General features: G+C 38.0%; 2 protein-coding genes across 2 annotated transcripts in view; both read left to right on the forward strand.

Moving 5' to 3' along the window:
- The window catches only part of LOC143296109 (uncharacterized), a 111,665-nt gene that overhangs the window by 36,346 nt on the left and 51,262 nt on the right, over positions 1-24,057 (forward strand). The window contains exons 5-6 of the mRNA XM_076607892.1: positions 2,415-2,636; positions 4,962-5,153. Coding sequence (XP_076464007.1) covers positions 2,415-2,636; positions 4,962-5,153 — 414 coding nt within the window. The remainder of the gene's footprint in view (positions 1-2,414; positions 2,637-4,961; positions 5,154-24,057) is intronic.
- Positions 15,446-16,880, forward strand: LOC143297359 (uncharacterized). The gene is made up of 2 exons (XM_076609668.1): positions 15,446-15,774; positions 16,208-16,880. The coding sequence occupies exons 1-2, from the start codon at positions 15,720-15,722 to the stop codon at positions 16,516-16,518; spliced, it is 366 nt and encodes a 121-aa protein (XP_076465783.1). The 5' UTR covers positions 15,446-15,719; the 3' UTR covers positions 16,519-16,880.

Raw genomic sequence — 24,057 nt, forward strand, 5'->3', positions numbered from 1 at the left:
GAAATTGTAATTAAGAGCATCGCTAAATTTATCGCAGAAGCAGTGAAAATTTTGAAAAAGATAATTGACCAACTGCCATTTTCAAGATGATCCGATGTTACTGAGTTGCAGTGTGTGCATATACATGTGTGTGTGTGTGTGTGTGTGTGTGTGTGTGTGTGTGTTACTACTATCAGTGTGTATTTTGATTTGTGCAAAACAATGTTAATGGAAGTGTTATCCCCCCTTGTCCAGAGGACTTTAATGCTGAACGGACAATAAAATCTCTCTCTCTCTCTCGCTCTCTCTCTTCATTTGGAAGTTCTTCTGTGTTACACAAAAGCAAATGAACAGGCACCATTCACTAAATACCCAGATCCATTCTGTATAATATTAATAACTGAAATCAACACAAACATGACTGCCACAGTTGTACTCCCCCTTTCCTGACATCACATCATCCCCAGTAGCTCTTTTTACTCACCTGCTTTCCTTTCCTTATTCCATCTCCCTATTCCATACATACCCCTTCTCCCGTCCTTCTACATGGACAGAATAGAAATGGCAGAAGGGGTGGGATTTAAGGTCATACATGGGAGTGAGGGGGTGGGGAGGCTCAAAGTATAGTTCTGTTGATGGGTCAGATACATCAAAGGGTACAGAGTGGAAATCCCTGTTCCTCTGCAACCATCATAAAGATGTAACAGCTGTTTGCACAACCTTCCCTCTCTGGAACTCTGTTCCAATCTTGGTCTGTATGCTTCTCAGTCTCAGTGTCTCATTCTGTCACCCCTCACCTTTGTATAAGACAAATAGGAACACACACACACACACACACACACACACACACACACACACACACGGATAAGACAAAGGTAGTTGTTTTCAAGAATGTTCGTTTTCTTAGAGATTACAAAAAGTGGTTTTAACTTTTATGCTGGTAAACAGATCAAGGCCAGACCCAGTTACATTACAGAAATGGGTTTTTTTTTTTCTGCCACACTAAACTGATTTTGATGTGTTAATGATCTTTCTGGAAAGGCACTCAGGGTCGTAGCAGGGATTAAAAGATTGTATTTCAAGTTAAATGAATGACAGCTGATACTATTCAAATTCTGTGATGTCAAAGTGAAATCAGTTTTGTTGTATGGCTCCGAGATACAGGGTTTCCAGCACTTAATTAGTATAAAGCTATTGTAAAGGTTCAAATAGAAAATATGTAAAATGATACAGGGTGTTGGCAGAGCAGTTAAAAATAAAATTGCCTTTGGAGAATGTGGTCTAATTCCCAATTATGTCAATGCTTATGTATAGCTTTTCAAGTATTGCTGTAGACTTATTACTTTATCCCAAGTTCGATGCTCAGAACAATGCTATGATATTTTACTCTTGCATAATTACAATGGAAGACACAGCTGGGTTACTTAAATAAGGACTATCTTGTGTAAATTTGGATTTGGGTATGTATGTGCAATGCAAGATGTGAGCATTATTGAGTATTTTCAAAGGATCTTCACGGACAGACTAGAAGATGATTTTCGCCAAAGCTGGCATGAGTCATTTGTAAAAGAAGACGATTACTATTTATATCATCTGGAAATTATAAGAGCCAGTTACATAGGTTAGCTAGACAATTACGAGTATCATTGTTTCTGCGTCTGATTAAGTCAAATTGTCTTCTACTTGATGGTAAACGTTTGTCCGATCTGATTTGTAAATATTGTAATTTGAATAGTATTGAAAATCTTGTACATTTTCTTTTTGTTTGCCCCAGATATGTAACTCTTCGTAAAAAATATATATACCACTTTAGAAGAAAACAGTGATAATAAAGTTCAGTTGCTATGTACAAACCTGAGTGGGAAGTTGGCCTTCAGGGTTGCTATGTACATTTGTGGATCTTTGAAACTCAGATGCAACACTGTTTAATTTCTGTATGCTCATTTTGTGCTGCTTATACCACATGAAATTTCACTTCTGTCCATATGGGCCAGCTGGCCAGAAAAGACTGCATTAAAATTATTATTGTTAGACACACACACACACACACACAATGCCGGATGGTGGTTGTGCAAGACACTGTGTAATGGGGAAGGGAATAAAAGTATCATTAATATAAGGGAGGACATGCAGACCACTTATGATGTCATTGTTATACTAAAAATGCCTTCAGATTTTCTTTCAATTTCAGTTTCTCTTCATTTCAGGGGGCATTGTCCCCCAAACCCTGAAACAGGAATTGCTCCACTGTACCCATCCAGGGGCCCTAGCAGCCCCTGGCCCCAGCCTTTCAGGTTTGGTGGTGGTGGTTTTTTATTTTACAAGTTGCAACCACGTATTGGTGCATGTGTGGTATGTATGTGTGTTTTGTTTTTTCACTGACCTAATGCTGTGATGGTTGCACTTCATTTTTGATATTTTGTTGCTTATTTCAGGACTGTGAAGATCCTTTACTAGGCAGCCAGACACCCACTTTGTTTGTAATTGGTCAGAACACTTGTGACTGCTCAATTGACCAGCTGCAAGACTTGAGGGAACACATGCGTGCTGAAACAGGCATGTTAGTGGTGGGTGGGGCTGATGAACAACTGCGATTATCCCATCGACAGAAGCGGGAAGAAGGTCTGACACAGGCGATGGCTGACCGATGCATTATTGTGAGTATTGTGACATTGTGTTTTTAGAAATATTCCTGAATTTATTATTTTGAAAATTGAAAAGGAAAGTGGAATGGAGAAATACATGTTCCAGATTTCTTTATCCAAGAATTTTACATCCCACTAACAGAATTCATTGAGACATTTTCCTTACAGTACAGACATTTCCATTTCAGTTGTTTCTTTGAAGAATAAACAGAGACTGAACAAAGCAGCTAGACATTGAATGCAGTACAGAACTGTACACAAGTTCACAATGCATCACAATTGATGTTTCCATGATTGAAAATATTGCAGACCATTAGTTATTTAGGACTGGGAATGTTTGATAGTCAGTTGCAAAGTTGTTCCTGTGAAAGGAGTTTTCTTCACTTTCAACAGTGGTATTTAAGTGGGTGCTATAGCCATATGGTTGGATCAGTAGACTTTCAATCTGGTATTGGCATTTGGTGGGTTAAGGTTTGAAATTACAAGGGAATGCTTATTCAGTCTGGCGATGTGACTCTGAAATTGTTGTTATAAGAGGATATAGTATGTGGCATATGAAAGTTGAATCAGAACAGGCACTACTATTCCATTTCATCAACAAAACCAAAACCTGATGTGATTGTCGGTTGACTGACTGCTATGCAGATGGGTGATGAATTGACAAATTAGTTACGTGTTATATGTTCCCTTTGCTGGCTGTTCACTGCGATTGGCCAGTTTTGTTTAATCCAGATGCAGCATTTTCTTGTGCTGATTCTTTCATTTGTCAACATTTTGATAGAGAATTTGAATGTTCAGCTTACTGAATCTCAAGCCCATTAGGATTTTACGCATGCAGTTAGTGTTCAAGTTGAAGAAACTGATAAACTATAAAGGATGTTGTTACGTATATGACTGTGCCTGGCTAGATGAAACTAACAACAGATTTCACAATTGAAGAAATTGCGACTTATACAATAGTCAGTGTGGGCAGTCCTGAACACGAAAGTTCATGTAATACTCCCACAAGAAATCTCTGCTCTTCCTCTTGTCAATACAAGAACCTATGGTGAACGTTCTTTATTCTTTGCTGCTCCTCACACCAGGAACAACCTTCCTCATCATATCTGTGCATCTGATTCTATCTCTGCTTTTCGCTCATCACTAAAACCTCATCTTTTTAAAACCTGTCTATAAGCAGAGTGGTCATGAATGATTTATGTAATTTGTAATATTTTTTCTTTCATGTAAACACAGAGTGGTCATGAATGATTTTTGTAATTTGTAATATTTTTTCTTTCATATAAAGCACCCTGAGCTCTTACAAAGGAAGGGCACTATATAAATGTACATTATTATTATTATTATTACAAGTGATACCCAGTGATATAGATTGTATGAATATCGTGAATAAGTATATAGATAAAAATACCTATAGATAACAGTTGATGAATAAGTTTATGAATAAAAATACCAGTTTATAAAGAAATATGTGATAAAAGTAAAGTAAATAAAGGGAACATGTAAAGTGAAGTAGACAGATTAAGAAATTATGAAATAAAATGCACACATTACTGATTAAATAATTCTTCAGATATCAAATTCACAACAGCTTTTCAAACTCACAAGGGATATAGGGTCTGAACGCAGCTCAGAGAGCCTGTATGGCCACTGCACTATGCTGCTTTGTGAATGGGTACAGAAGAAAACTGATGGGGGCAATATCTGTTTGATTAAAGGGGGCAATATCTGTTTGATTAAAAAGACTGTGGAGAAAAGTCAGGTTGGTCACCTATATGATTCTTGTGATTCTTTATTATTGTCTTTTTATTTTATTTTTTATTTATTGTTGTTTGTTTGTTTTTTGTTTTGTTTTTCTCAAGGCCTGACTAAGTGCATTGGGTTACGCTGATGGTCAGGCATCTGCTTGGCAGATGTGGTGTAGCATATATGGATTTGTCTGAATGCAGTGACGCCTCATTGAGCTACTGATACTGATTCTGATTCTTGTACCTATCTGGTCTAGATGCTTAAACTAGAGGCATTGCAATTTGAAATTTTGGTGCTTTTTTTTTTTTTTTAATTAATGTATGAATGATAGTTGCTTGAAAAACAAAAATCCTTATTTGCAAATCGAAAAAATGAAATTTTACTGCCAGGTTTTTCACTTCCCTTTGTGGGTTCTGAAACAGAACATAAACCACATAACCACCATGCATTTTTTGGTGGTTATTAAGTTTATGTTAACATGTGTTAGTACCTCATGCATATTTTTTTTAATAACTTGATTCTGTTTGAGAGCAGCAGAGCTAAATGTATGTGCCTGAGGTTAGTGTCTTGTCTTCTTTTTTTTTTTAGGATGAAGTCTACCAGTTTCTAGGCAGCATATTGTCCATGAATGCCAGTCTGCCAGACCTTCCTCCTGCAGATGTGGCTCAGGTGGATCTCCGCAGAAAACGTAAACGCAAAGCACCGCAGGATTTGATGGGCATCATTCCGGCTGAGAACAACAGCTTCGCTACAACTGGCCAGAGTCCTAATGTTAGCAAAGTAAGTCTAATTCATTTGACTTAGGACCTAGGGTTTCAAGTCTTTCTTGTGTTCCTGTGGCTTTTTATGTTTCCCTCCTTGCCTGATCTTGCCTGCACCATTTGCATATTCATCCTAACAAGAATGCCTGCTTTCTCTCACCTGATCCCATCCTGACTTCATAGTGGTCTAGAAAATTACAGTTAAACCTCACAGGCAGGTGCAGTTGTCTTCAAGGCATTTTCTGAAAGTCAAAACACAAATGAATCTGTGCAATCAGTATATCTTCATTTTGTACCAAACATGTACACATTCTACACATCACTATGAGCCACAGTAATACATGCATGCATGAACATACATTGACCAGCATAAACTCATTCGTATGTGTGCCAATGCCACTCCAGTTTATTCATGAGCTCTCCACCAGCTTCAAAAATGACATTAAAGAAAACTGATAAAAAAGTAAATGATCTGTTTTAACCCACTTTCCCCCGGGTTGCCCTGCACAAATCACCTATGAAATCCCATATCAAGGGAACAAATTCTTCCACTTTCTTTTTTATTTGTAGGTAATTATAAAAATATTGTTGCACTGAGTTATATTCACCAGGTAATACTGCAAGGTTCTGAGCTATGGCCATGGTGATTCTGCAACAAAGCTCTTGATGAAGCTGTTCATTGCCAAAGAACAGCAGGTGAAATTCTTGTACTTGTAACAAGTAAAGGGTATGATGTTGTTTTGACCTGGGTTCCTGGTCATGTTGGCATTTGAGGTAATGAAATGGCAGACCAGCTGGCCAAGAACACTGTAAAGGAAAAATTATCAAGATCCTACTCACCATACATAGACATGAAGCAGAAGGTGAACACTTATGTAAAGGATTTTTGGCAAGATGAGTGGAACACCCAGACGGACAACAAACTGTTCCAAATTTATCCAGACCTAAAAGAGACCCTCCCATTGGTTGCAGACTGCACATGGAGCACACTTTTCTTACTCATTCTTACTTGTTAGAGGGGGAAGAGGCCCCTCGATGTATTCCCTGTGACGAGCCTCTCACAGACCTGTTTATGCTTCGACTTAGGCGTAGCATCCTCCTCTTTTTAAGCTATTGCTGCACTGTTACACATCAACACATAAAACTCTTGCCTTATTGCCAGCTGAGCAGTTCACTCCTGATGCGGTCCAAACACAGATCCACATGTTTGGGGTTTTTTTTGTTTGTTTGTTTTTTACACTCTTCAATAGGTGGTGCACATTTTTCAGCTCATGGGATTGCGTTTCTTTGTTTTATTCTCCATCACCACTTGCAAGTGTTCTCATGACAGGTGCTTGAAGCAGTTGTACAAGCATAAGCACACATAATAACTGAACATTCTCTTTCACCATCCAAAATGTTGGAAGAGAAACAACAGCAAGAAACTTCAGACGAAGAATCAGATTGTGAAATTGTGCAACCTTCAACGTCAGTCGGATTGCAAGAAAAAAAGAAAGGTGGAGCAAAAGTTCGTATCACCAGAAATACCCTTGTCTGGTGTCATCAAAGAAAGGGCCATACTTCGTTTTCTGCACGATATTCAAAACTGACTTCTCATGTAAGCATGGCAGGTTGTTCAGTTGTACTTGGCACTGCGATACCAAGACACATGCTAACAATGAGAATGCCACTGAAAAGGTAAAATCCATGGCTTCATTCTTTTAGCCCCAAACAGTTGGAAAGAAAAATACAGTGGAGCAGGATGTCACGAGGGCATGCAGCTAAAAGAAATAATATAATAGATATGTAACAAGCTGAGAGGTGAGGGGCTTTAATTTTCATGAGAGAATAGTTTTGAATCTATATCCTGTCGGTGATGCCACTTTTGTAACTGTCTGTGAACCGAGTGGTGTATTAAAAAGGGGTTACAAAAGAATTACTGAATTAGACAGGATAAAAAGAGAAAGGATAGAAGGCTCCTTCGCATTGGCCAAGGACATATCAAAGCCAGTCACAAAGGGTGTTTCTATTGTTGTATTTTACAATATTAAAAGAAAAACAACATGTCAGTAATTCAAGTGGATAGTGAGCACATGTATACATATTAACATGGAATGACTGCCACTTGGTTTGGGATAAGCAACAGTATCAGTATCAGTAGCTCAAGGAGGCATCACTGTGTTCAGTCAAATCCATATACGCTACACCACATCTGTCAAGCAGATGACTGACCAGCAGCATAACCCAACGCGCTTAGTCAGGCCTTGAGAAGAAAAAAGAATAAATTAAAAAAGTTATAAAAAAAAAATAAAAGAAAATAAGTTTAAAAAAAATAATAATAATAAAAATAAAAATTTATAAGGGGCAAAATCTTGATGAAATCAACTCTAAGCGCACAAAAAGAGAGAGACAATAATGATGATAAATAAGCAAATAAATATAAAACATGCAGACACACATTCACACATACATATACACACATGCATAACAAACTTGCAGTTTCACAGATATGAAAGCATAATCAAATACACATTAACGTACATGAGCCCCAGCACACACACACACATACACACACACACACACACACACACACACACACACACGCATTACCCTGCACACACACACACCTCCACCCCCCACCCTCCCCCCTCCTCCACACACTCATTTCTAGGCTACGTATTGCAGCTTCTACGGCACACACACGCACACGCGTGCGCACACACACACACATATGCACACTTACTTGTACAAGCACACACACACATACGCCCATATCCCCACCCCCAACCCCACACACATATATACAAATATATATATATACACACCCGCACATTCCGATATTCCGTTGCTCCCACAGTGCAGACATGCATACACACACATACCTCATCTTCAACACACACACACACACACACTCACACACACACACACACACACACACACACACACACACACACACACACACACACACACACACACACACACACACATACATGCACAGAGCTCTCCTGACGTGTACACTTACACCCTCGTTCACGCACACACGCACACAGACACACAAACACACACATGCACACACGCACAGAGGCTGCCACTGATTGGCTGCAAGAGGGTTTGGAAAAGATCTCTGATGCCAAGAACGTGGTGTCTAGCGTGTTGCTCAGTCCACAGAGACTCTGTTCCTTTTTGAAGAAATTTGCGCAGTGTTGGGTTGGAAATGATGCAGATATTCGTTTGATTTGCAAAGCATCGTGCTCTACCTTCCGTGCTAGACTTACGGCCACTCCCTCTCTCTACCTTTATTTCTTTGAGGCGATTGAAGGTGTGATGGCCTTGTACCTGTTCTTTTTGGTATTCTTTGACTTTTCTGAAGTCCAAACACTGACAGCATATGACATTCCAAATATATTTAAACAGTGAAATTAAGGTGGTTGAAGTAATCTGATTTAATGAAAGTACACTGACAGTATAGATTACATATGTAAAGCTTATTCTGTGTCAGAGTGGCTCAAATGAATCAGTTATCATGTAGCACTGTACTGGAGTGAGTCGTACAGGAGAGAGTATGATAGTTAAATTACAACAGACTGTGATACATATCAGATGGTTTTAACCAATAACTGATATTGATCCAACACTATCTTGTAATCACCACAACAGAATACTCCACTCATTATAGAGGACTAAGCACACTGTAACTGTGAAACTGGTAGCACTGAGAGTCACTGTAACGACACTGTAGCAGTACTAATATCAGCATATGAAATAACACATGAATGATAGAAAAAAATAATAGAATCAGTGGCTTTCATATTAAACACTGACAAACTGAGAAGCCAAATAGTAAGTCAGTGCTCAGTACAATGATTGGGAGAGCTATCATGGCTTAACCAAGTGGCTTCAGCCAGCAAATGAACTCACACAGGTTATCCAATTGTGTCAAACATAAACACAGTAAACATAACCTGTGTTCAACATTTAAATCTCCTTCGCTGAAAGCAGGATAAGTAAAGCCTAGCCTTCATCAGTGTGAGCAAATGAGAAAGGCCGCATCATTCAAAAAATGTTCTAGAATAGTCAAATAAACTATCAGTGAGCGAAGACATCACTCACTGTGACACTGAAAAGAATCAAATCTGCCTACAAACATATCATGATGACATGATGATTAGATCAGTCATAAACATAACTGTGACTATTGTCAAAACAATAATTGAAACAGTGTAACGACTTTAAAAGCTATCAACATACTCATATGAACACATGTGTCGAAACTTACAATTTATAAATCATCAGTGCATTTAAAATGGAGTGCTTACAGTAGAATGTTAGGCAGCTGTGTGCATCGACTGAGCATGTGGACGCAAACACAACACTGGTGATTCTGACCAGCCGGAGGCCTAACAGCTTTCATTTCAAATTTGAATTTGAATAGCGTTACGCCACACAAGTTACTGCTTCCTGTCAATGGTTGGACACCGTCACTATAGTAAACCTGTCATCTGCTTCACAGCATGAACTACCGTTAACGTAGCCAGATGAGTCCTTGGCTACATATATATATATATATATATAGAGAGAGAGAGAGAGAGAAAAGAAAAAAGAAAACAAACACATCAATCTGTCAAATATTCCAAATTTTCGGAACAGTCACGTTCCTTCCTCAAGGGATAAGTTGTTTACATGTTACCAGGGTCACTCTTACACAGCCATTATGATGCAAACATGCCATGACATACATGTTGTGATGTAATTTCAAAATGCCAGGTTTCGCCCAGAGCCTAAAGAATTACCGGTACAATTGTCTATTTTCTTCTACTCTCAAAAAATAAGTTCCTTAAAACCTAACTTATTGAATAACTCAATCAACAGTAGAGAAATAAAACGATAAATAATAACAATAATAAGAAAAATGAAATAAAAATCTGTGATAAGTAAATAAAGAAAATAAATAGATATTTAAAATAAAGAAAGAAAGAAAGAAAATAAAGGGGGTGGGGGGGTGGAGGGGGGGGAGATAATCAAAAGAAGATTAAGAATAATAATAATAATAATAATGATAATAATAATACTGATAAAAGAAAAAAAAATGAATTGATTAATTAAAAAAAAGGGTGGGAAAAAGAGAATAAATAAAAATAAATAATTAAATAAATAAATGAATAAACAAATAGATAAATAAATAAGAAAAAAAATTTAAAGGGAGGGGTGTGTGTGTGTGTGTGTGTGTGGGGGGGGGGGGTTACAATTATAAACAATCCAATCGTTGAGAACAGTGGGCTGTAAAACAAAAAGAGAGGCATCTAAGAAAAGTACTGATGAGGAGAAAGAAAGGGAAAGGGTTGAATTTTACATCTATGATAAATTGATGAAAAAATGTAAAAAATAAATAAATGAATAAGATAAAAGAAAAGAAAACAAACAACAGAATGAACTAGAATAGTAGGACATCTATCACCATAATCAGCACCAGCATCACCTCCACACCCACAATCAGTAGTATTTGTAGCGGTCAACGTTGTCGTCGCCGTAGTAGTGGTTGTTGTTGCCGTAATAGTCATGGAAATGGTAGTAGTTGTGATAGTTATGGTGGTAGTAGTAGTAGTCGTAGTCATTGTCATCGTCGTTGTAGTAGTAGTAGTAGTTGTTTTCACACAAGTTAGCATTCACACCATTCTGTCTCTGGGACTGATCCATCGTCATTGTCAAACACAGCTTTCAGGTCAAAATAAATTCAGATATCCAGTTGTAGCGTGTTGAGACCAAAAGGGTGGACTGTCCTCAGTTGAAAACCAACACCTATTTTGTTAAACAAAAAAAAATTAAAAATCTGAATTTTTGCTGAAAAAAATTGAAGCTATTTCCATGTTCTGTTTGAGTTGACAGAATCATTAAAAGGTAATCAAGATGGGTTTTTAAAAAAAAAAACACACACAAAAAAAAACAAACACCACCAACACAAGTTCAATGACTTTCTGCCAGTGCAGCAACCATGCAGTGAAGGGACGCAATATTACAAAAATTAATTCTTCAGTACAAAGTGATGCATGTTTAAAGTATGACAGAAGAGCTCTGTGGTTGTCATCTGACCACCGTGAAATGACTGGTCAACAGGTCTGACTAACACTATTTGTGGAATGGAACCATTCTCTTTAGCCCCCACTTCCCTCATCCACCCAGGCTCTGATCATGCTCATTAAGCTGTTGTCTTCTCCCCTCCCCCTACCCCAACTCCTGCACCCACACACCCACCTACCTACCTGTTGTTGAGTTGTGTGTTTGTATTGTCATTATGAGCACATTTCATCATGATATAAATTCATTATCCTTTCCCGTACGTCGTGGGTGTGAAATCACCCAGACAAGTGTTTTTGCTCTGTAACTCAAGTAATATTGAAGCCACTTCCACATAATTTCATGACTTTGTCCATAATATAGTTTACTACATATCCACTGAACATTATTTTCTTTTATACATAAACAAAGAAGTTATTAATCAATTAATGTCCCAGTACGTCGTGGGTGTGACGACACCCATACTCCCAAAGAATAAACCTTGCACGCCGTACGTCGTGGGTGTGGAGCCACCCATGCAAAGCTTGCGCGCCACGCGTTGTCGACATGACGTCACTTGGGCTCGCTACAGAGAGAGATGAGAGTGACCTTGTCTTTTGTTGATCGTATCCCGGTTCAAGTCTGCGGCAAGTTTTACTCTAAAGTTGTAACTAATTTCAGAAAACAATATTTATTGCACTAGATATCTTCAACAATATTGAATGAACTGTTTTTCTTGTAGAAAATGATCGGGAGCAACTGATTGATAGTTTTTTATCTAGTTGGAATTAAAGTGCTTTTCTAAGAACTGGATATTTTTGTAAGTCTGAAATCAATTGATCTAAAATCTAGTTGATATAGAAATTTTATTCTTATCCTAATCTGTTCAAAGTAGAGAAAACCCGACTATGGCTAAAAAAAGAAAGATAGTTGATATAGAAATTTTATTCTTATCCTAATCTGTTCAAAGTAGAGAAAACCCGACTATGGCTAAAAAAAGAAAGATAGTTGATATAGAAATTTTATTCTTATCCTAATCTGTTCAAAGTAGAGAAAACCCGACTATGGCTAAAAAAAAGAAAGAAAAAAAAATGCCAGCCAGCCAGCCAGGAATGCCGAGATCTAGGCCAAGGGAAGGGGGGGACTGATACCAGGCTGTTGCTGCTATGTTAGGGCATCTGCCTTGACCGAAAGAGGATGGGCGTGTAGCCGCTAAAAACAAAACAAAACCAACAACAAAAACAACACACACACACACAAAAAAAACCAAACAAAAAACAAAAACGTTTTTTGTAAGTAACAACACTCTCTTCTCACGGGCAAAACTTATTCACAATGCGCCTGGTCAAGCACTGGAGTAAATAGCCTACACGCACAAGTGGAAACTGCGCATGCAAGTCTGCTGAAGAAAAGTCAAATTTGCTTTACGGACAGGTGTGGGTTACTGTGCACCCACGACGTACGGCAAGGTCTTATTTCTTCAGTGAAACCATGGGTGCCTACACACCCACGACGTACAGCGAAGGGTTAGTTCGTACACAGAAACCATGGGTGCCTGCACACCCACGACGTACAGCGAAGGGTTAGTTCGTACACAGAAACCATGGGTGCCTGCACACCCACGACGTACAGCGAGGGGTCATTCCTTCTTAGAAACCATGGGTTTCTGCACACCCACGACGTACGGCGCGCAAAATTTTAGGCGACGTACGGGAAAGGTTATTGGTTGTATCCATTGGGTGCCTGCATGGCTCAGTTGGGTGATCACCATTCTCTCAATCAGAAGGTTGTGAGTTCAAGCCTCTGGGCACACCCAAATTGTGAAGAGTAGAAATTTAGAATATAGTGAGACAGAACAAACTCTTATAAACAAAGAAAACAACAACAGAAAAGAAATATGAGCCAATAAAACAAAACATTAATAATAAAAATTTTTAAAAAAGGTAGAAATATGTAGAAAAAAAACAAATTGGAAGAAAAATGAAAGTTTGTTGGATTTTGTTTGGGTTTGTTTTTTTGTTTGTTTGTTTTTAACCTTTTTTTCTGGGGTTGAGTGGCATGGGGGATGTCTCGTGGATGTGACAGATTTTGCTTAGACTTTGCGTTGTGGCATGTCTTTTTTTGTGTGTGTGCATGTGTGTGTGTGTGTCTGTGTGTGTTACTGCTCTGGATGAATATCAACACTAACAGTTGCCTGTTCCGTTCATCTACCAGTCTGAGACATTCATCAATATTGGTTAAATACAATTTTATCAAGCTCTTTATGTAAGGTAAGAAAACCGTTCATTTGTCTTTATCATGATAATGATATAATATTCTTGTCAACTTTTGCGGTAAAAATGCTTGGGAAAAAAAAGGCAACACTTTGCTACTCTGAAACTACACTTTTTGCCCATCCAAGCTACACTTGTATCTGTTTTGGGGAAGACAGGTCTGCTCTCAATGTGAAACATGCTCATTGACTGCTGGGATCCGCATGACATTAGACACAGACATTACACTGCAGATTCACTGAAGACTTTGTGAAGTCCCTCCGTGGACACTAATGGACTTCTTGAAAGAAGTGAACATTTTTAATCAGATTTGAATGTTTTAAAATCTGGAAGGTTTTTAAACTTTTTGAGTGAAAAGCTTGATGCAGTGACTATTTTTTGTTTTTTGGGTGTGTTTTTTTTTTTACCCTTGACTTGAAGTAGATGCTATCATGGTGATAGCCTTGAGATGGCCATAGTGGTAGGCGAGGCTCTAAGCACCTTAATTTTATCTGATTTAATTTAACCTACCCCGCTTTACCCTCTACTGAAATCATCATGATGGGTGGGTGTTTATGTGTGTGCTAGCATGTGTGCATGTAGGGCATTTTGTGTGTTAGTGTGTGTGTGTGCGTGTGCATGTGTTATTTTAATATCTGTAATTTATAGTATTTTCATGGTGTATGGTTACATGTATATGTCTTTTTTATGTGCAGAGGTATGTTATTATGCATTATTGTATATGTATTGTTTCATGTGAAGCACTTGAGCCCATTATATTGGGATTTTACTATTATTATTGTTATCATCATCATCATCATCATCATTATTATCATTATTATATCATGGCTGTGGCAAAAAGGGTGGAGGAGTCTTTCTGTGACAGAATTCAGAGTCAGTTCTCATGATTGGTACAGGAACACATGGGGGTTCAAATTGATCAAAAATTATTTTTAATTTTGATATATATTCTGATGGTCACAATGCATCATGTCTGACTTGGGAAGCAAAAAAATATTCTCAGTTTTGCAATGTGACTTGCCGTTGCTATGGAAACCATTCAGAATGGCCAAAAAACAAAACAAAAATGTTGAAAGGACAAAACTTCAAAACAATGGAAATATTTGGATTTTATCTGCTTAGATGAATTACAAAAAACATATCCTTAAATCATAAAATATGTTTTTGTGTACATTCTTTATGTGATTTTCTGTGATTTAAATTGTTTTTTTAAATCAGTTTTTTTTTCACTACTAAGAAGGTTTTGATGGCCATAACTCACAACATATACCTGTTGTGTATTTTAAGATCTGTATATAAACAAACCACATGCCAAGTTTTAGAGCTGTAGCTCAATTCTGAAAAAAAAAGAAAAAAAAGAAGTCGTTTTAACACTTTGGTCACTGATGTTGCTTTTTGGCACCCACTAGGGAGGCCACCGATCAGGGTAGGTCATTCACAAACCTACCACTCTTATTTTGGGGAGGTCTGAAGGCCATATTTTTTGCATGTGACTAGGGGAATCCCCTTCTATCGACTGACGCCATCTTTACAGTACTTCTGCAAGTTTTTGAGTGAATTTATTATATGGAAATTATACAAATAATGAGGCCAGGAAACAATATGATTAACAAATAGTAAAGGGTGGTAACTCTCTCCATTACACAAGGTACACAACTTCAAGTCAGTGATGCTTACGCTACCGATTCAGCTAGCACACAGGTAAATAAAAGGTACATTGGAACAAACCCAGACACTTCCTTGAGGAAGCATCACTGACTTGAAGTTGTGTACCTTGTGTAATGGAGAGAGTTACCACCCTTTACTATTTGTTAATGAATTTATTATAGCTTTATCCGCAACTTCGATCTTTTCACTTTCCAAAATGGCTGCATTGAGGAGCAGACAACGCTACTTCACTACTGAGCAAGTTATTGAGCAACTGAGACTGCAGCCAGGCCAGCAAAATGAAGATTTGGGCGAAGAATTTCCGTATGATGATGATGAAGTTTCATTGTCTTAGTGACAGTACTGTGCACCGAGTCAAGTACCAAGTTGTGAGGGGCGTGGCCAGATGAGTGGAGCACGTGTTCCTGCTACAGCCACCTCATCGGCAGCTGTGACTGACTGTGATAGTGAAGGGGAAGAGTGTGTTGCTCAAGTGGCAGCGTCTGTCACATCGGAGACCAACAACACAGCATGGTCTTGGGTCAAGCTCAACTACACGCCAACGACCAGGAGGGAGGGGGTGTGGTAGAACAGCTGTGCCAAGCCCTGATTTGTTTCAGTGGGTGTTGTACAACATGGATGATCCCTACTGTCCTGAAGAATGGCTTCCAAATTTTACTAAGAAAACAGGTAAGAGCTGTGTGTGTGTGTGTGTGCTCGCACATGTATTTCACTGAGAGAATGTGTGACTAAGGTTAGATTGCACTCATTTTTTATATGGACAGATCAGAGGTGCACTGTTCATTCACTTGTAGCACATATAAAATTATGTGTGCATTGTATCAGACAAGTGTAGGACATTGAAGAGTAAGAGCAGTGTGTTTATTTACCACACAAACATTTCATGTCATTTTTTTTTTCTTGTGAAGATAATGGAGATACACTGTGTAAAACATACCTGTGTAAAAATAATTGTTTTTGCTATTCGTGCACTTGTTTATGAGTATAATATCTTTTATTTGCAGTATTTATCATTAGCTGATAATAAATCAGCTGTTATATAATTATTACTGATTGTATTTTACTTTGTTTTTTTTTTTTTTTTTTTGCTCATGTGTTTCAGGTGTCCTTGTCAACACTGACAACTTCCACCCAGTGGACTTTTTTATGCTTTTCTTCCCAGAGTCAGCATTCCAACTCATGGCTGACCATTCTAATCTGTATGCAGAGGAGCTGCTGTCAGGCATCACTGAACTTAGTCAACATTCAGTGAATGCTGCCAGAGACATTGCTGTCCCTGAAATGAAGGCATACACAGCACTCCAGATCACGATGGGGCTGTGTTGTAAGGACTACTGGCAGACATACTGGCTGCTCAACCTGCCATTTGGAACCATAATGTGCAAGAAGCCAATGTGTCCCACTGTGCTTTGAACTGTATCATACTGTGGAGGACTACAGGAAAGCAGCAGCAACCAAAATTCATGGTCTCCAACAGTGAACAGTTCAGACTTGTGTACATATTTGTATACATATTTTACCTCCATTCTTTTATTTCTGACTTTAGTAGTATTTCAGTTTCATCAGATAGTTGTAAAGTGTATACATAGTTCCACCACAGGAAGATATTTCAAGTGAGGACACTGTGAAACCTTGAAGTGAAGTGACAGAAATCATCATTTTTCTACAAAAACGCAAGTTCATTTTGTGTGTTTCCCATGGATTATATTCTGGTTTACACCATTACATGGGAAATATAGTTGTACTGAAGACTTCAGTTGGTGAGTTTGCTTTGTTTTCAACTGAATGGCAGTGATGTTTGTGTTGTACCTGTCTTTGTTTATGTCTGTAATGTGTCGAAGTGCAAAATTTGTATTGAAAAAACAAAATAAAACATAATAATTAACACAAAAATCAAAATATTTCATTTGTACCAACATCATTTGTTGCTCCAAAACACAAAAATTCCATCGTTCCTCTTACTTAAAAAAAAAACAAACAAACAGGAAGTCATTTGGTTCAAAAACAAAAAAAAGTTATAGTAATTTGAAATCGGTAGGTGTGATTTTTTGCTCTTTCTTGAAAATCAGCAGATGGCAGGAAGTGTTGCACTCTAAACTTGCTGGCGGTGAAAGGGTTAAAAGAAGCACATTGTGGATAAAAACAGAAACTGAGAAAAAGAGGAAAGCAAAACATGCAGCACACCATAAATCCAAACAGACAATTGCTGCTGAAAGTTGTGTGAGCTATAATTTAGCATCTCATCATTAGTGTACAGCATTTCAGAGGCCAAATATATGCCAATCAATATCAGGTCCACAATTTTCAGTCCAGACATCAGTTTGTATTTTTGTCTCAGATGATGAAACTGTGCAATATCAGCTGTGTTATTTTGCTTGAGTTCTGTTTCCTTCATATTGCCCATAGCATATTCAAAATCAGTAAAATGCTAATATTAAATAATGTCCATGTTTACTTCAAGATCAGTGGACACCAGCACCATACACATCACAAACCCCCCATTCTTCCTCTTTGGCAGTGTGGCAACATTGTGCGGCATAGTCCTTGAGACACACAGTAGTGTTGACAGCATCAGCCTGGCTGATCAGTAACAAAAAGTGTTGTAAAACGAAATGATAATACAACAAACGCTCAGAACAAAACAAGCTTGGTTTATGATTTTTGACTCATTTGTGTAAACGAAGTGAGTCTATGTTTTAACCTGGTGTTCGGTTGTCTGTGTGTGTGTGTATGTGTCTGCGTGTCCGTGGTAAACTTTAACATTGCCATTTTCTCTGCAAATACTTTGTCAGTTGACACCAAATTTGGCATAAAAATAGGAAAAATTCAGTTCTTTCCAGTCATCTTGTATAAAACAATATTGCACCTCTAGTATGGGCACCAAAAAATTTTTTTTTTAAAAGCCAAATTATATGCAAACTGAATTTACTGTTATATTTATATATTTTTTTATTATCTAAACTTGGCACTTTGATCTGATGTTCTGACACAACAGCAAGAGCAGTCATTTTTATCATTTTTTGTTCAAACAGGAACTTCTTTTGCTGAGCATGGAAGTTATGTTTATTTTGCATGTCTTTGGTGCAGATAGTAAAAAAGGGAAATTAATATGTAATTGATGCTAGGGGGGTTAATTTACTTTAAAGTGATCTTTCTCATCTTAAACATTACATTTTGAAATTATACTCTATACATAAAAAGCTTGTGTATTTTACTGTCAGTGTACAAGGCTTTCACTATGTTCATTCGCCCAAGTGGTCTTTTTCTGAAAATACTAAAATCAATACTATGAGTGGACTTTATAGATCTACTGGCTGAGCCCTGAAGGTCATGGGCAAAAATCAATTGCATACACATATTTATACATATTCAAAGTGCGTGCTCATATTCCTCGCGAACGAAGGACGCCATTTTGTTCAAGTTCAAGTTGTTGACCTGCCCGTTCAATCCTATATTCAATCAACAATCCACGATAACATGTGATGGAAAGTTGGAGAAGGAGACTGTTAAATATTTATTCAGAGAAAGATTTGTGAACGCCTCATCACTTACTGGATTATGCCCCAAACTGCCATAAAAATACCAACAAAATCAGTCAGAATTCACAGTTAAAAATAATAAACCATGAGAGTTAATACCCTTGATGAAACGTAAAAATTTCCAGTCTTGAATTTTCTCAAAATGAAGTCCTTTTCACTTCATACGACGTTTAGGAAGTACTTGTAATTGGCTCTACATGTTACTAGTTTAACAAAAGACTCAATTTTCACATCAACTTTAAAACTACAAAACTAGAATGAACATAAAGAGAAATTGAATTGACCGTGTTGTACTACATTTCCCTGTGGGTGTAACTAAACTTGTACATCTATCTAGATCCAGAGAAAACAGCTAAATGTTGCAGTGTGATTGCGGCGATAGCCACGTCTCCTTTACCGCGGACTTAAAAGGAATTTTTAATTGCCCTTAAAGATTTTTTGAATGCCCAAGATACACCAGAATAATCTGATTTAAACAGCGTTCTCACTGCGAATACTGCATTCGATTTATCGCCCTTAAAAAAGCATGTTTAAATGTAGCCGTGTACTGAACTGAGTGGTTCTATTAGGGTACGGTACAAAAGAACTAATGATGATTTACTGTATTAAAGGATAGACAAGAATTCCCGCGCACAGGCCAGGAACATATAGAGGCCAGTCACAAATGGGTTTTTCTATTGTTTTATTTGCAATAGTTATAAGTTACATAAGAAAAGAAGACAAATAATGAGAGAAGAATAGAAGAAGACATAAAGAAGAGAAGAGATGAAAAGAAGAAGACATAAACTAAAGGAGAAGACGGTGAGAGAAGAAAAAGAAGATGGTGCCAGGAATGACACAAACAAATGTCATTAGCACAACATGACGGCACAAATGAATAGTAAAGCATATGTATACATATTACATGGAAAGACTATCACTCGGGTTTGGGATAAGCAACAACATAATGCATATGTGTGAAGTCCAAATGCTGACATCAAATGACATTTCTAATACATTTAAATAGTGTAGTTAAAGAGAATGAAGCTATGCTGATTTAATGAAAGTATACTGACAGTATAGATTAGGTAAAGCTTATACTATGTCGAGACTCGAGTGAAATAGTTTATCATGTAGCACTATACTGGAGTAAGCTGTATAGGAGAGGGCATGATTTTAACCATTAAGTGGTGAAGGACTTACACAAGTTATGCATTGCATCAAAGCCAAATATCAACATAACTAAGCTTGTACTCAACATTTAAATCTCCTCCGCCAAAGCGGGATAAGGAACATAACCTTCATCAGTGACAGCAAATGAGAAAGAACACGTCATATGCACTCACTAGAACATTCTCGAACAAACTATCAGTGTCCAGAGACGTCATTGACTGTGACGTTAAGAAGAATTAAATGGAATACTCCTCCAAGCATATGACGACATGGTGATTTTCTAGATCAGTCATAGCCGAACTGTGACTACATGTCAAAGCAATAACTGAACATACTCATATGAACACAAGTACTGTGTCAAAGAATACAATTTACAAATCATCAGCACATTCTACACACTAGTACTTAACAGTGATACGTAGTGAGATGTCAGCTGTTGTGGGAACACACATACTGCTTGCGACGCAGCAAGAGAGAGAGAAAGCACCTCTGGTCAGATGACTGACCAGGTACGAAGTGCCTACTCATCACTCACTGTGCCAATTTATGCAAGTTAAGCGGACTGCAAAGACAATCATGTATGCTGCGAAGCAGATCGGCTCAAATCAGGCCAAATCTGAGAAAAAATTGTGTTTCTTACAAGGTGTTCAGTGATAGATTTATAAGTGATTCCTGAACCGATCTACGTTGGATAAGTCGCAAAAGAAAGAGCTCAACACCTTCTTTCTAATGAGTATAAAATGAAGTGTTGATTATTTAAGATGAATTTATTATCTTAATTTAAGTCATCTGAACAAGGTCAGTTTTAACTAGCTCATCGCGGAAAATTACAAACTGTGTCAGATCAGTTTAACATATGCAAACATAAATGGAATAGATTTAAAGACGGAATTGCGACGATTCTACCAGTATATAATACTTGCAGTTTACTAATCCGACAAACGAGATATTAAATAAATACGGTGGAGCAGAAACACAGATTCCAGCTCGGCCAATAGCGTACCGTGATGCTGGTCGAGGAGTAGGCTGTCTGGCGAGAAGGACAAAATGACGTAAGCGGCTTTGCGTTTAATCCGGGAATGGCGTCACACATTCTGCGCGAGCCGTTGAGGACCAGCTGGTGGTTGTGTAAAATGGCATCTGCTACAGTTCAGCTTTCAGCCTGTGCTTGAGTTGAACTATGGTTATTTGCAGCCAGCTAAGAGCTTGGCTACGTAAATGTTAAATTTTAGAACATCATTTACGGAGCCACGATAGTGTAATGGGTAAGACAGTTTCTTCTCACCCAAAAACGCAGGGTTCGAATCTGCCGTCAGAACTTTTTTTTTTCTTTTTTTTTCTTTTTTTTTTTAAACCCGAAGCTTTATAATAACAAATACAGAACACATTTTAACGATTAGATTTTTGAATCACTTGTGTAAACAAAGTGAGTCTATGTTTTAACCCGGTGTTCGGTTGTCTGTGTGTGTGTGTCTGTGTGTCCGTGGTAAACTTGACATTTTCTCTGCAAATACTTTGTCAGCTGACACCAAATTAGGCATAAAAATAGGAAAAATTCAGTTCTTTCCAGTCATCTTGTTTAAAACAATATTGCACCTCTGGGATGGGCACAAAAAAAAAAAAAAAATGAAGCCTAATTATATGCAAACTGCATTTACTGTTATATTTATATTTTTTGTATTCTCTAAACTTGGCACTTTGATCTGATATTCTGACCCAACAACAAGAGCAGTCATTATTATCATTTTTTGTTCAAACAGGAACTTCTTTTGCTAAGCATGGAAGTTTTATTTATTTTGCAAACGTTTTGGTGCAGATAGTAAAAAAGGGAAAATACTCTGTAATTAATGCTAGGGGACTTAATTTACTTTAAACTGATCTTTCTCATCTTAAACATTACATTTTGAAATTATACTCAATACATAAAAAGCTTGTGTGTTTTACTCTCAGTCACAAGTGAGTCTTGAAGGCCTTGCCTCTCTTGTTTTTAAAGTGTATTACAAGTGAGTCTTGAAGGCCTTGCCTCTCTTGGTTTTTTTGTTGACATTCATGAATCAAGATGATACTGAACATTGCATACTGATTTCTAATAACACACACACACACACACACACACATATATATATATATATATATATATATATATATGTGTGTGTGTGTGAGTAATACTCATACACACACACACACACACTGACAGAGATGAAAAGGAAGACTCACCAATGGCACCACCCACTTCACACCCTCCCACCCCTCTCCCCTCCCCTGACACACAAACACACATTCACACACAATGGCTCAAATAGTAGCATACACAATCTGAGCCCATCCCACACACACACACACACACACACACACACACACATATATATATATATATATGCAGTCTAATAACACATTTGCATATCGACACATACATAATTTCAATCCATTCTCACCAGACACACATTGTCTAAACACACACACACACACACACACACACACATACTAACACACACTAACACATACACTAATATAATACAAATGAAAAAGATGAAATGAAAACTCAACAGTCACTTTTTTGGCATGGTTTGATTGGGTTTCAGGTGCATTGCTGGCATCGCCACAATTGTTCCAAAGGGTTTCAGAACAGTGTGGCTTTTTTCCAATCCGGTGGCTGAAGAAAATCATTTTGCAGTTGATTTCAAATATTGTTGGGTTTGTTTGTTTTTTTAAAAACTATCCTGAAGCCTGAAGTCATGGTGAGGAACACGGTTTTCAGACTGAGCTCTTGAGTTTCAGTTTTGAAGCGAAACCCATGTTTTCTTTCTCACTAATTGTCACCGACAACCCAGTTTCTCCACAGTCACGACACAGTACTGGTACATCACATGTGATCAGAAAAACATGAACCAATACCCAGTTTTGCTTATCGTTTGTTTCAACTGCAGCATGAGCTATCAGTTTGATCTTTCTTCTTGACGCACATGTGGTTTCAGGAGAGTGCTCGATTTTCTCTGTCTTGCAGTCTGTTTCACAAGCTTTCTTGAAATTCCTCATGCTATGAGCATAGGTAAGTTGCTGAGACTTTTCTTCCCTTGACGAGGCATAATAATTGATAATATGGAGTATTAAATAATGGTCAGAAAAAAGATGAAAAGCTGTGGAAATCTGTCACTGGTAGTCGATACGGCAGTGTTTACATGTGCAACCATTGCTTCGCAGAGGATTGTGGGATGATGACAATGCAAATTGTGATTGCTGGTTGGTCAGATTGGACCATGTGATGTCATTGTTACTGTTTTCAACAGACCTTTCCACGAGAGTGTCACATGTGGAACTTTTCGTCTGTTTCACGCTGTTGCTGGGGTCAAAACAATCACATTTTTTTTAGCAATCTGGACAAAAATCGGCACAGTAAGTGATTGAGTTGTCATCTTTAATGTTGAATTATTGTGTTTTGTAAACATATGAATGTAAAAACAAGTTTAGACTCTGAAAGAAGACATGTTTCTGTGTCACTTTTTGCAAAAACCCTGAAATCATGACAGATCATGTTTTTGCTACATTTTTCACCAAGGTCCCGCATGCATCATGCACTTAAAGCCTGAACCGGACTATAAATGGCGGGCAATTTGAATCAAGCCAGTTTCTCACCAGAGTCTGACACTGTGACGTCGGTGAAGGTTTATTCAAAATAAAAGCCTAATAAAGCTACGGTTTGGCTTCATTTATGGCAGAGAGCGAGATTTGCCTAGCAGCTTCCAATCTAGACCTGAATTGACTTTGGAAAGTACAAAATGTGTCAGCTACACGTAATACAAAATTTGAATGCAGAGAAAAGGGGCGGAGCTAGAGCCGTTTGTGTTTGCGCTAGACGTGTCTGTCAGATAAAAATAGCACCAGCACGTGGTACTGTCCGGTGAGAATTGGAAAGCGTGCAGACAGCCCCTCGACGTTGGCAACCGTAAACGACCACATTGTTTGTAAAACATGCAAACGGAGAGAAATATGACGATCTACTAACCTTTCTTGGACTGGAATGATCACATAAACAGCCGGCGAGTGACCTCCACAAAAACTGTGATTGACGCTTGTAACCCCCGGCGCCAGTCTGAAGTGAGAGTGCTGGAGAGGAAGCAGTTTCGGTTTTAGGAGCAGGTGTGGCAGGAGTACACGGATATCTTTCTCCGCTAACAGTGAGTCGGTCTTTGTTTTGCTTTCACCTCCCGCATGTTTACATTTCTACCGGACACGTGCTCGCGCTTTTTATAGATAAACTCCG

The sequence above is a fragment of the Babylonia areolata genome, chromosome 2, assembly GCF_041734735.1.
Source record: "Babylonia areolata isolate BAREFJ2019XMU chromosome 2, ASM4173473v1, whole genome shotgun sequence".
Classification (NCBI taxonomy): Eukaryota; Metazoa; Mollusca; class Gastropoda; order Neogastropoda; family Buccinidae; genus Babylonia; species Babylonia areolata.

What these genes read in the sequence shown, in the direction of transcription:
- LOC143297359 (XM_076609668.1), top strand. Translation starts at nt 15,720, where the DNA reads ATGGATGATCCCTACTGTCCTGAAGAATGGCTTCCAAATTTTACTAAG. An exon ending in AAATTTTACTAAGAAAACAG is followed by an intron (nt 15,775 to 16,207) that starts GTAAGAGCTGTG and finishes CATGTGTTTCAG; the next exon opens with GTGTCCTTGTCAACACTGAC.